This window comes from Chlorocebus sabaeus, chromosome 27, assembly GCF_047675955.1.
Source record: "Chlorocebus sabaeus isolate Y175 chromosome 27, mChlSab1.0.hap1, whole genome shotgun sequence".
In the NCBI taxonomy this organism is placed as follows: domain Eukaryota; kingdom Metazoa; phylum Chordata; class Mammalia; order Primates; family Cercopithecidae; genus Chlorocebus; species Chlorocebus sabaeus.
In genome coordinates, this window is record NC_132930.1 from 4,348,587 (window position 1) to 4,363,054 (window position 14,468).

Here is a 14,468-nt window from a genome sequence, read left to right on the forward strand (position 1 = left end):
CAAATATCTTTGTGCCAGTCATCACCTCTGTTTCATTATAAAAAATAATCTGATTATATAAACTGAAGTGGCAGGGTTTGTTGATTTTGGTCTTGACAAGCAGTGGATCAGAAAAATAATTGCTCCTCATGGTCTTATGGGAAGGAATAAGTCAACTATCAAAATCTGGAATTTGTCTACTTGGATCTGAACATTAGACACCACTATACAGGAACAGAGATCCTTTCATAGCTCATATATATATATATAAAAAACATATATGTAAAACATATATGTTAAAGTTATTCATTTGCTTGTTTAGTACATTATGCATTGAATGTATGTTCATTCTACAAATATTTATTGACTGCCTATTACCCTCTAGCCACTGCTTCATATGAAAGGAATACACAGGTGATGAAAGCAAATTAAGGACCTACCTTCATAGAGCTACATTCTATGGAGAGAGAGGTACTAATCAAATATGCACATATACTGTTAAGCACATGACATAATACCAGATCTGATAAGCAGTATCAATCCTTACTATATAAAATTTTAAAACAGAACTAGAAGTTTAGGTAGAAATACAGGAAGTTCCCAAAAATGTATTATATTCCATGATGCAGAAATAAAGCATTTGCTTTAGGAGGACAGATAACAGTGTGCACCCATAACCTAGAACTGGTGAACAATGCCTGAGAACACAGCTAATGCTCAAAATTATTAAACATTATTATATATAGGACATCTCTGTAATGCAGACTAGAGTGCAATGAACAATCAGTAAAGGGCTCTTTGAAAAAAAAAAGGCCCATAAAATTAATCAGAAAGAATGAAAAGAGATTAAACAGATGATGAAGAGGGAAAGGTCTCCTAAGGAATAGCTTGTGACAAGACAAAAATGGATGATTTTGAGGGATAAGTTTAGGAACTTGAAACCGATGCATTGGTTGAAGTATAGAGTTTTGGTCATCTGAAGAAAAGTGTATCAGGAGAGATAGAATATAACTCAAAATTTCTCCTTGTTCTGGAGAAAGCAAATATCAAGATAATGTTGAAGGTAGGGTGAGCACAACAGTGTCTCCTAATTATCTCATTTCTTTCTAATAGACTGTACATTTTACAAATTAACTCTTCTGTACCAGGTGCTGTACTAGAGACTAGAATGAATAATTAGGTTTGAAACCGACCATCAGTGAGGTAACAGTATTAAAATTTTGAGTAATTTTAAGTATCCAGGTGCTGTTTCAAGTGATATCTGTGTATTAATTCATTTAATCCTTCAAAAAACTTTATAAACTAAGCCGAATTATTATCCTATTTCTTTACAGACAAAGAAACCAAGGCAGTAAGATTTGTTCACCATTGTATTTCTAATTCTGGGCCTAGTTCTTGACATAACAGTTTCTTAATAAATAGTTTTGAATTAATTAATTAACAATGGACAGAGGAATCATGCTGAACCCCTGCTTTACTAAGGTCGTGGTTGAACATATATGATCAGGTCTCTGTCTCGCTGGTTATTTTGTGAGATGATGGTAGAACCTTTGTCCTCAAACTTGGATGCATAAAAAATCTCCAGAATTTCTTGCTAAAAACTATATTTAATGAAGAAGCCCATGAATCTGCATTTTAAAGAGGTACCCCATTTTATTTTAAGATGATCCCTGAACAAATTTGGAGGACAAATTGTTGTGCACTGTGTTGATAGTCATTATAACTAGATATAAGCCTAGTGGATAATGACTGTGATTCAAAGAAGGAGAAGGGAAATGGTGACTTCAATGACAATATAAGGAAATCATCAGTTTTAGTAGACTCTGTTTACTATTCTCTTCACTCATAAGTCAGGGCTTCTCAGCCTTGGTGCTATTGTCAGTTTGAGCTCTGCAATTCTTTGCTGTGGGATAGTCTTCTTTTGCATTTTAGTACATATAGCAGCAACACTAGCCTCTACCCACTCAATACTAGTAGCTGCCTTTACCCCCAGATTGTGTTAACTGAAAATATCTCTAGACATTGACAAAAGTCCCATGGGGTCAAGTTGTCACCACTTGAACACCACTATCATAAGGGAAGAGAGCTTTCTTCACTTCCTTACCTATAGCAACTTCTAGTATTCTAACCTAGAATTCTGTAAGACACCTGATCTTATTTCTCCATGAGTCAATGAGTGTGCCCCTCTAAGATATTAGTTTATTTGATAAGTATGATGGATCTTATTTGCTTTATTCAGAATTGACAGTATGTATCTTTTCCCACATTCCTCCCTACCATACGTACAGCTGGTTTATCAAATCAAATGAGATAGACTGTCAGGGTCAACACATGGGTGGTATCTAACACTATCGTTCCTTTTTGCCGGGTTCTGCAGGATTCAAACCCCCTTTACATATAATAGTCCATACGAAATTATAATTAACTACAGCAGAATAGGATCAGTTTCCCATAAAACATATTATAAAAATAGAAAATATATATCAAAGAAGGAAACATAGAAATAATTAAATAAAAGTACTTGAAATAAATGAATGAATCAAGTTGCAAGTTTCAGCATAAAACTTGCAAAAACCTGGATTTTGGAGAATACAGGAAATTCTCTCCAGTTTTTAAAAATCTTTTACAAGAATAAACAGGCAAATTCTTACTACCCAAGGAGATATCCTTCACCATTCCTCATTAATTTCTTTTAACTGTTCTCAGTGTCTTTCAGTTGTATATGTAAAATTAAAGAGTAAAATCTTGTTAAAAATTATTGATGGAAGGATTACAGCTACTGTTGCATGCAATATTATAAAGTATCATATTCCCATCAATGTTAACAAATCTTACCCAATGTTAGCAAAATGCAAAGAGTAATCAGACAAGTATTTGTTATTCACGACATACTTCTAATGAATTAATTCCTAGTTCTCTGTCCAATCAGATCAGTGAATTAGTGTGTACATTCAATGAAACAGTTAAATAGCTATCCAAAGCACATTCTTAATTGAACCAGTAAAAGAAAAGAAACCCTCAAATTTATATTGCCATTACATTTTACGTAAATTTATTCACCTTAAAATCTATTATAATTAAACTTTGCTGTTTTATAAGCTATTTGATATGAGCTACCTTGACTAACATGCTTTGTGGAAGAGAAAAATACTGCCTAATTAATGTGTAGTGTGAGAAGAAAAACAAGGATGGTCAATGTGCATTTCCAGAGGAGACTAAAAGGGTGGAGAATCAATCAAAGACGGGGAGAAATGCCTAGCGGTACACTGTTTGTTATTTCGGGCGAGAAAAAGAATCAGTAACCTCATTACCTCTATCCAGTTTCTTTAAGTGATTTCCGTAGGTAGTGCAGCAACAGTTACCTTACGGCCGTGCACAAACCTTGTTACTTCTGGCTTGAACCGTTTGAGGCAGACAAATATGCTCAGGTAACTGGGTGGTAATTTGCAGTTCAAACCAGAATCTGGCTAATTCCAGGTAGCTGTGGGGTGGATTAACAGCTAACGACTCCAACCCCAGGAGGCTTCCGTGGGAAGCATGTTCTTGGGAAGGCGTTTTAAGACAGAAGATGGCTGGGCAGAGAAAGCGCCTGCTTCCACCATCTCCAGCGTCTTCGCCTGTACAGTTGTTCCAGCTGCCGGAGGCTTTCTGGTTACCACGGCAACTGTCGGGCTCTGCTAGGAACTCAAAGCAGAGCCTCTGAAGTTAGGTCCAAACACTGGGGCTTAACAGATGCAAAAGAGGATTGCCCATCTAATAGGTCTACAGCTCCTATGGCTAAGACAACCTTTATAAAATCAGACTTTTGTTTTTGTGTTTGTAAGATGAGATAGTTCTTGCCTGGCATCCTTCATTAGTATCATCTTTTGGTGCCCGGCGGGAGAAGACTGCAAATCCTCTCTCACTATTAAGGCGGTGGAAGGGGGATGGAGCGAGCAAACGTGGTAACCAGGAATGCACGGAGCCTGCTCATTCATTCGTTCATTCATTCAATTATATATTCAACATCTCCTGAGTGCTCATTTGTGCGGGGCATCCTGCCAGGTGCTGGATCTGCAAAGAGAAAGGAGACACCGCCCCACCCACAAAATTAACAAGATGATTAACACAAATTAACAGAATCCTCACGAACCTGGGGAAAACCAATTAGGCACTGCCTGCTTCCCACGGGTCTCTCTTGGAAGACAGATTTAGAATCCGAACGCGGGAGAGAAAAGAGGCAGTGGCCCCGAAATAGTCAGACAAGAGGAAGAGCAGAAGGGAAGCAGAAAGCAGCCTCTTCCTAGGGAGGGATTCTGTCAAGGCCACTCAAACGTTTCTCCGCGGCTGCAGGGGAGAAGAGGTTTGTTTTTCTTTTAGAAAAACGGAGCCCTTTTCCCTACTGGGCTCAATTTCTAGTAGGAGAACCCCGCCTCCTTGGGCTACCGATTGGCTCAACTCTTTTTAAGATAATTTATGCCAGCATCCTCTCAGCCTGATTGGCTCGCTGGCTCAATTCTGATGGGAGTCGCATCCTACCTGGTTGGGAGGTGCACTGCCTTTCCAGACTCTCCCTTCTTGTACTCAGCCAGCTGCTGCTGAGGTGGGAGGAAAAGTCCTGGCTGGGAGAATTGAGCTAGTGCAGCACACGCATAGAAAAAGCGATTCCGATGGGTCCTTTGAAAGCTTTTCTCTTCTCCCCTTTTCTTCTGCGGAGTCAAAGTAGAGGGGTGAGGTTGGTCTTCTTGTTACTGACCCTGCATTTGGGAAACTGGTGAGTAAATTCAGGGGCTTAAAACTATTTTTTGATATCTACTCCTTTCCCCTTATTCCTCTGTCTTTTAAAAATTATTCTACGTTAAGTAATTTGCATTTCCTAACACATATTTGGTATTTACCATCGTTTTATTTTCTGATTAGATCTATTCATTCTCAGATAGAAGGAAAGTAACGTATTTTTGAAGCATGAGGTTGGTTCAGTTGTTTTTGACTTCAAGCAGAGTATAAACTAGTGAACTAGTGAAGGTTGACTTACTGGGAGGGAGTGAGGGGGAGTAGAAATGACTTTGCTAGTAAATTTGCTGAATGAATGCCACCGATGAACTTTCTGGATGATTCTGCATTTTAAAAACAAAGTTATTTCCGAAACTTGTTGTTAAACAGCGTGATATGTGTGATGCTTTTCTACCTACTGCTATTGCTTTTCCCCTTTCCTGGTTTTTGGTAACTTTCTGGAACAAACCAGTGTTTTACATCAAGAAAGATTGTAAATCTGGCTAAAAACAAATCTATCAGCATTAAAAATGTATAGTGTCCAAGTAAAAAATAACTGTGTATATTTAATTTGAACCAGGTTTGAGTGTTTTCTTTTAATTGGTTGTCCATCAGTAATTAAAAATGTATGGCCGCATGAATGTCTTGGCTGTGTGTGTGTGTGTGTGAGAGAGAGAGAGAGAGAGAGGAGAGAGAGGCGAGAGAGACGAGAGAGAGAGAGAGGGGAGAGAGAGAGAGAGAGAGAGAGAGAAAGAGAGAGAGAGAGAGAGAGAAGAGAGTATCGCCAATCACAAATCTCAAATTTAACAGGAACAAAACTGGGTTGTAATACCTTTCAGTAAAATTTTTAAATCATTCTGGTAGAAAAATCAAATGCTTAGGTATCATTCATGGATTAAATGTAGGAGTAGTGGATGACTTGAGCTAAAATATGTTGATTAAGATATAGACACTTATAAAGGTCTGGGACATGGTACTCATACCATGCAACTTGTTTCAAATAAATGTACTTTTAACATTACATTATTATAAATGTGATTCTGTATAGAATTCAAAAGTAAAATACAATCACTATGAAGATAGAAACATGCCTTTATAACTACTTGTATCACTGCTAAAATGAATTATTATTATAAACATACGTGTAAAGCTAGAGTGAATATTTTTTTTTTGCCACACCAGCATATAGAACGTGTATATTTTCTCCCAGAAAATAGAGATTGGATTAAAGTATGCTAAGTAATATTAGACTTATTAGAAGTTTTTGACACTTAGTACTTTTTTAGTATTAAAGTTTTCTCTCTCTCTCTCTTTTTTTTTTTTGTTTTTACCCTGTTCCCTTAGATTCTTAAATGTTTGACACGAACATAAACATACTACTGGATGAATTATTTCTTATATATGTTGTGTCATAATGGCTTATTCTTTGAATATATTATAGCATTTTATAGAAGATATTTAGGTAGACAAGTATATCATAATATTACAGAAGTAAAAACAGATTAACCAGTGGTTTTCTGTAATAACCTTTTATCATTGTATACAAGTTTTCCTTTCAACCAAATAGGCAAGCTGCTTAGTAAAGAGCATATTATCTATCCCAAGAGATGTTTTATTTTAAATAAACATGTTTTGTTTTGGGGAATATTTGTGATCATTGTAATTGGCTCCAGAACTCTCATCAAGCTCTCAGAGTTGAAGAGATGTGTGCTGTAGGGACAGAGGGCAGGCTTAGAAGCCTGGAGACATGATCTCATGTGGCAAGGGGTCTTTAACCTCTCTGAACACAGTTTCATCTATGAAATGAAGGATAGTAGTAGACCACATATGACTTATTTAGATTTTCACATTCAACACATCTATGATTTCAAATGAAAAGTGAAATAAGTCAATGGTTGCTTCACTGTTTTATCTAAGTAGTTTTCAAGAGGGAAATTCTAAGTGTGAATGCTATGGACTTTGTAACCATATGTATAAGTGAGAAAGGTATTGTACAGTTAACACATAATTTCTATTATCATAGTAATATAGGTAACTGGGATTATTTTGTCCAGTGAATAAATATACATTAAAAGATAAATTTATAAGCCATTGTTCTAATTAGCCCATAAGGCCTCAGTTATGAGAGTTCATGATATACTGATATACTTTTAAAAGTACCCCCTAAATCCATAATTTTTAAAAATGAGATAGAAAGCTAGCAATAAAAGCCAAATGTGAGCGTGCTTTCCTTAAGATGCATCGTAAACTGTTTTCTTCAGTGAATGGAAAAAGTTTGACAGAGAAACACTTTTGTAGGCAAACCAGGAGAATGTTATTAGAGCAAGTTTCCTTCTCCATTGGATTCTATGAGACCAAGTTGGGAAATACGGCAATTAAAAGGAAATACAAGCACGCTTTTGCTAAAAAACAAATTTAAAAAATAATGCTGCAATGAACATTCTTTTAAAATAAGTAAAATAAAGTAGCTACTGTTGGGTGAACTTTTTTGTCTTTTTAATATTTAGTTGGCGATAACAGATGCTAACATGTATAAATCATGTACTGTCATATTTTTCTCTCCTTTTCCCTTTCTTTTGGTTAGTTTTCCTTTCCAAAACTATCTATAAATAGTTCAGTTCGTAAGCATTTTAGTATTTTATATGATTTCCAAAATATATTTTGAAAGTCATCTATTTTGGGGACTCCCCAAATTGGAAGCATTTTTTTTTTTATTTAATCAGTTGCAGTGCTTAGTTTCTTCATTAATTTCCATCAAGAGTATGGAGGAGAGACACATTTTACCTTTTATTGATGAACTATGAAAAACTATCCTATCATTGTAACTAAAACTGTAGTCATGGTTCCTGCGTATCATTCTCTAGGAGATTCTTTGGCATCTTGACAAGTTCTGTAGAATCTCTTCAGCTTGATTTAACTTCTTTGTAATGTTGAAAAAAAATCTAGTTATAATCAGTTTTTTTTTTTAAAAAGAGTTAAAAAAGAGATTTTAACTGTTACCAAAAGTAACCTACAATAAGCCTTGACTAAGAGTTGTATATTGAAAGAGCTCAAGGAAAAAAATCATAATTTTCTCTTTTCAAAACAATTTCCATGAGTCAATAATCATACTATGTGGCATTCAGTTGCCCAGTTGAAAATATTCAAATAAACTTGCTGTTTAAAATGAATTATTTTCAAGTAATTTCAGTAATATCTTTTGTGTGGGTAGCAATGAAGGAATAATTTTTTAAGTGTCTAGATTTTTGGCTTAATTTTGTAATAAAATGCTGATGATAACCATCCAAACTTGAGAACCAAATGACTAAGTAAAGATATTCCATGATAATTAAATATGAAAAGGACTGAGAGGAAAAAGATTTTTGAAGCTAAAATGCGAACGTCATAATTGATAAACCCCCTGCGTACAGAGTCTTTTACTTTATCCAAATGATCAGTATCTTTCTTCTATTCTATACTATGAAGAACCCTTATTATTAAGGAACATGAAGAAATGTTTGATATTTCTTCAAATATTAAACAGATTAATTGAATGTAAGAATATAATGATGAAGGTGGAGGCCCAAAGGAGGAGTGAAAAGAAAGAGTAAAAAAAAAACTGAAAAATGACTCTGGAGATACTGAGAAAGTGATTACCAAAATATGATAAATGACTGCCATGAAATAAAAGGAAGAATGAGCTTCAAGAGAGTAATTCACATATGGGCAGGGTTTCAAGTGAGAATCCTGGCCTTTACCAACAGATCTAAATTCCAGTTTCAGCTCCATCATTTCTCACTGGAGTGATTTCAGACAACTCTTTGAGGCAGAAAATCTCCATTAGTGTGGAGTTGTCATATGCATTTCCAGAAACGAAATTTCCAAGGAAGAAAATCTGTGCAAAGAAACCAACACTTAAAATTTTATATGAAAAGAAAGTCATAACAGATATTCTGTGGAATTATAGTTATTCTAGTATGATATAGCCTAGTTAAAGCGGTTTTAAGTGCAGTAGAGTGAAATATTTGGATCTTTTTGTGTTCTTAAATGTCTTCTAAGTCTTAAATGTCTTTTAAATAGGGCTTATACTTATTCATTGCTAAGACCTAGATTTATGACACGAATTAAAGAAAAACATATATTTTAACCAAAATAAAAAATACACCTCTGGAACTCTAAAAATAAACAGAGAAGTCTAAACTTTTGAAGATAGAAGTTGCTGAAAGAATGGATCATAATCAAGGGAAAAGAATTGAAGAGCCAAGAGATTTCTCATCAGCAATACCAGAAGACTATGGGGAAAATGTCTTCAAATCTGAAGTCAAGTACTCTGCCTAGAAGATTATACTTAGCCAAATTACCTAAAGAGAAGAAGAAGAAGAATATAGTCTAGATATTGTTATTCTCTCAATTTTACGGATGGAAAAACAGGGGAACAGACATTTTTGTGAACTTATTAAAGGTCATCATGTTGATAGGTGCTGAATCCAAGACTTAAATCCCTGTGTTCTATACCCCTCCTGCATTTTTAACTACCACATCTCTCAGATGATGAATGCAATATAAGTCAAAACAATGAACATTACTGTTGATAATTAAAAAAAAAAAAAGGAAATGGAGAAAAAAAGAGAAGAGAAGAGAGATACTGCAGTAAATTGTGAGTTCATTGATAAAATCACATTCAGTAGAAAAATCTACTTTGTACCTATCACATACATTCTGGAATATTATGGGTAGTGCGAGATTATTTTTTAAAAAATTTTGACACATGAATTACTTGATGCAGACAAAAAAAACCTATAAGTTAAAAAGTTAAAAGCAAAAATTTTTAATTTACATAAGCTTTACTGAGGAACTGAATGGTTATCTTATTTTAAAGGATGCTATATATAATCATGTTTGTATTTATTATGTGTAGATGTACTAGACAAACCATAACCAAGTAGTGAAAATTGCATGAAGGCAGATATTCTCCCAATACAAAAGTTCTCTAACATGGTAATGGAAACCTTATCACTAGACATGTTCAAGCAGAAGCTTGTTAGTGAGTTGTCATACTCCGTAGGAGGCAGATGAAATTTGTAGATTTTTTTTTTTTTGCATTTTCAAACATTTCATTATCTAAGTCTATCAGTACTAAGATAGTTTAGCCAACTGAAGTCCCATGTTTCAAGAAATAGCCCTAGCTATTAATTCATTCAGTAAATACTCATTGAGCATCACCGTTCATTCCACGAATATTTGCTCAGTGCCCATTGTGTGTTAAGCAGGGTTCTGGAAACTAGATACAATGGTAATAATGGTAAACAAGACAAAGCCATTGCCCTATAGTGTTTAAGTAGCATAAATAGGACATATATTATATGCTAGATGAACAAGATACAGAAATCAGAATTCCTGCTCAATGAACACAAACTCTGGTCGTTTGCGTCGAGATAGCATATTAACATAAACAAGTAAACACAATAAAATGCTGTAATTGCTGCTCAGAATTCTAGAGGAGGTATAGTGGGGGCAATAAAGAAGTTGCCATTAGTTGCAACTCTGGGAAAATACTGTATGTTCTCTGCTGTCATAGGCATAAGTTCAGGTCAGTATGAGTGAAAGATATATGTAGATAGATAGATAGATAGATAGATAGATAGATAGATAGATAGAAGATAGATAGATATAGATAGATAGATATAGGTATATAGATTAGATAGATAGATAGATAGATAGATAGATAGATAGATAGATAGACAGATAGACAGATAGATAGATATCCTTACATCTGAGGAAGGGGTAGGCTATATGTTCTATTGGGGGGTGAGGATAAGGGTAAGCCATGTTATACTGTAGCTAGCTAGCTAGATGGATAGAGATAGATAGATAGATAGATAGATAGATAGATAGATAGATAGATAGACAGATCGATCGATCGATAGATAGATAGACGGAGAGAGAGACGGAGAGAGAGACAGACAGAGACGGAGAGAGAGAGAATAAGAGAGAGAGAGGGAGAGAGAGAGATAACATTACCATCTTGTGCCAAAGGTAGATTCTCACAGTTTGGTAGAATTTTTTGTATATAGATTTCCTATATGTTTTAGGTGAGCTTTTACTCTGGTTGTGTAAGATGTGGCATTGAAATAGAAGCATCCTATTGAAGGCTATATAATTTAGTTTAATTTTGAAATCCTGAAATGCTGAAATTGTTTCCTCCCAGAAACAATGTATTCTGAGATTTGACATTTCTCCTTATTTGTTAGACAAACATTACATGACTAAGAAGTAATAGAGATTGTGCTATGCAATAGACATATAGAAGTAAACTTAATATAGACCCTGCTCTCCAACCTATAGCTACAATAGGCAGATCAGAAAGTTTATGATTATAAAATAGTGAATTTAATATATATTTTAATATTCATGTCAAGGTGTGATTTGTTTCCCTAGATAACTTTAAGACTGCTAGAATAAGAGTTCTAGCCACTAGGTTAACCTTTGGGTAGATTTCTAGAACAGTCACTAATGATTGTACAATAGGTAATGGTAATGGTAATAATGGTAAACAAGACAATAGGTACAGTATGCTTAAGTACAGGGATATCATTCACCTCTTGATCATCCTAGATGGGTATAATTATAAAAATAATTTTCCAGCACATGTAATAGAGTGTGTTGAGTAAAGAATACCTGTTCCAGAAAAGAGCCATATTTACTAGCCATATTTACTAGCACTGAGTAGCCCTCTTGGCTGGATTGAACTTAAGTATTAATTCAGATGCCTGTATTTTATAAACTAATTTGTTACCCTGAGCAGGTGGCTTATGAATGTATATTTGTCTCTGGAATTTCTTAGTAACAATTCATTTTGAAAATCATCAGATTGTCATAACTAGAATAGACTGGACTGTTTTGTTTTTTTCTATTCACTTACTTGTATTCTCTTAGTTTTTGAAGTGAATAGTCTAAGACAATCTTTTGTCAATTAAAATATTTGACACTCATTTAAGATCACAAGGCTTAGAAAATATATACATGTTTCTGTCTTCAGAGGTATGAATTCCCATTTCTTTCTTCCACTTTTAAGGTCTTTTAGTATGTTTTATAATTTAATAAGCTCAATATAATGCCTCCATGTTGCAAAATGTTTAGCAGCCTTGAAGAATGTATCTGAAGCATAGATACCCCAGAGTCTTAGAAAGTGTGAATGTCACCAAGATTTGTATTTTTTTCTAAGTCTAACTTATGTTCTGTCAGGCATTATGAAAATGAACTTAACAATAGAGAAATCACTGATAATTTCAATATATTGTCTCTTCAGTGTTCACTTTTTAAATAGACTATAATAAAAATTACATATTCTTTCTCTTACTCCAAAAAGCACTCACATAGAAATGGCCACAAAATAACATTTACAATTTCTGGGCATTCACCAGCCTTGTGAAGACTTAATTGGCTGGGTGGTTTGTAGTTTTCTAAACTCTGTTTTAAGGAACAAAGTTGGCCTGCTAAACATAGCAAATAATCAACAAATACAAAAATCTAAAAGTTGGCAAGCTATACTGTTTTATTTGTAGTATTTATTCTTTTATTAAAAGTCAATCAAAAAACTACAAAAATTTCAAATTTATAACCAAAGACATTACAAAAAAAAATCTGTTTTATAATTGTCTGTTTTTATCCTCTTTCTAAAACCATGCCACTGTACCAATTAATTTTTTAAAATAGATTCTGATATTACTCTTTTTTTAAATTAGCTATGTTATGTCTAATCTTATGTTGAATCTAAATAAATAAACTATGCTCTGATATGTTTGGGAATTTTCCAGACTCCTTTTTGAAAGTAACAGGGAAACCCTCTGTGCTAAAAGCAATTTAAATTGCTACTTGTTTCCTATTTTAGATGTAGTTTTGAAGAGTTCTATATCTTCAATCTTACCAAGGAAACCATATAAAATAGACCATAAATGAAGCTGCATTTTACTTCTTTCTCCTAAATCAATTTTCCACATCTCAAATTATAAAATCATTGATGTATACTTTTATTCATGCTCTGGTCTGCAGACAGAAAATTAATTTTATTTTACAGTTTGAGTTTTTTATTCAACCTTATTTTTCTTTACTTGCTTTTCAAAAATCATTTTCAAGTTGTTGCTGTTGTTGAAACGTGAAAAAAAAATGATTTTCCCTAATGTCATAATATTTTTGCTTGCATACTGTAAATGTTAAATTATCTTATTCCATTTCAGTCCTCAAAAAAAAAAAAAACTTAGCAAAAAAAAATAGTTATTTAGACTATACATAAAATTAATAGTAATGTTTACCTCTAGATGGAGTACAAGAAAGTGGTGTTTTTTTTTTTTTTTTTTTTTTTTTTTTTTTTTTTTTTTTTTTTTCTGAGACGGAGTCTTGCCCTGTTGCCCAGGTTGGAGTGCAGTGGCTTGATCTCAGCTCACTGCAAGCTCTGCCTCCTGGGTTCATGCCATTATCCTGCCTCAGTCTCCTAAGAAAGTTTTTGATTTCATGGATCAATGGATCAAAGGTAAGAAGGCAATGGGGATATTAGGTATTTAACTTCACATGTTATTTACCTTGCTTTTACAAGAAAATATGATTAAATTTTATAATTTTAACAAGGACAAAGCTAAAATTAGAGGAAGTTTAATAATACAGTTTGGTACTGTCTACCAGAAAGATATTGGTAGGCTTGCTGCAGCTAGGAAGAACAAAAGAACAATGGTGAAAGGACAGAAGGAAATAGCCCATCTTTTAATTTGATAGTTCTTTTTTTTGTTTCTTTCCTGAGAAGGACCTAGAATAACATCTTTTCTTCCTGGGGTTGGTGAGTTGGTGTGGTCGTGAGGCAAGGGGAGAGTGTATTTGGTGGCACTACTCATTGATTTGGGAGAAAAAGATAGAACCTGATTTATTGATTTAAAATAACTACTTAGGAACTTATAGCCTTTAATTCCAGATTTTTCCATAATTTAGGCAGATGTATATGTATGCATGTGTGTGTGTGTTGTCTGCATCCATACATGTGTATTCTTAAAAACACAAATAAAATCTAACTAGTTTTTTATGTAACTAATATCAAAGATACCTTTCTAGATCAGTATACTTATTCTACCTCTTTTTTGAATGACTATGTCATATTTTATATGATAAATTTTAACATGAAATTATTCTTTAATATATTTTATTATATTTTGTCATTAACATTATTTTTATGTACATATATCCATACATATGTGCCTTTATTTTCAATATTTTGATCAATATTACCAAATTATTTACTGTAAAGCAAATTCCATTTTCTACTAATTGTTATAAAAATGCCATTTATTCATATTTTCCTCAGTACTAGATATAACGGATCATTTAATATTTTGCCAATGTGATGGCTAAAGATTGTTGTCACATTTTAAACTTATTTTCCCTTACTACCGAAAAATGTTTGCATACATTTTTATATTTATTGGCCTTTTTCTTTCTTAAATTGTTGTATATCAATATTTTATACATATTTTTCTCTCAATTAATGTTTTGTCTCTATACTTATGCAAAGTGTCCTATTCCAGCCATAAGTTCTCTTTAAAGTTTTGTTTGTCAGTTAGTTATTCTTTTGCTGGTTTGATTACATATTGCCTAGGAAGGAATTCTTACCCCAAGTGTCAAAAACATTTTAAATATATTTTAAATTTAATATATTTAAATAATATAATTTAAATAATATAATTTAATAATATTATTCTTTATTCAGTTTCTTT

The 14,468-nt window shown here is 33.5% G+C and overlaps 1 protein-coding gene across 1 annotated transcript in view; it reads left to right on the forward strand.

Moving 5' to 3' along the window:
* The first annotated feature begins 4,135 nt into the window (after positions 1-4,135).
* Positions 4,136-14,468, forward strand: part of GABRG1 (gamma-aminobutyric acid type A receptor subunit gamma1) — a 100,973-nt gene continuing 90,640 nt past the window's right edge. Inside the window, exon 1 of the mRNA XM_008017500.3 lies at positions 4,136-4,732. Coding sequence (XP_008015691.3) covers positions 4,629-4,732 — 104 coding nt within the window. The 5' untranslated portion in view covers positions 4,136-4,628. The remainder of the gene's footprint in view (positions 4,733-14,468) is intronic.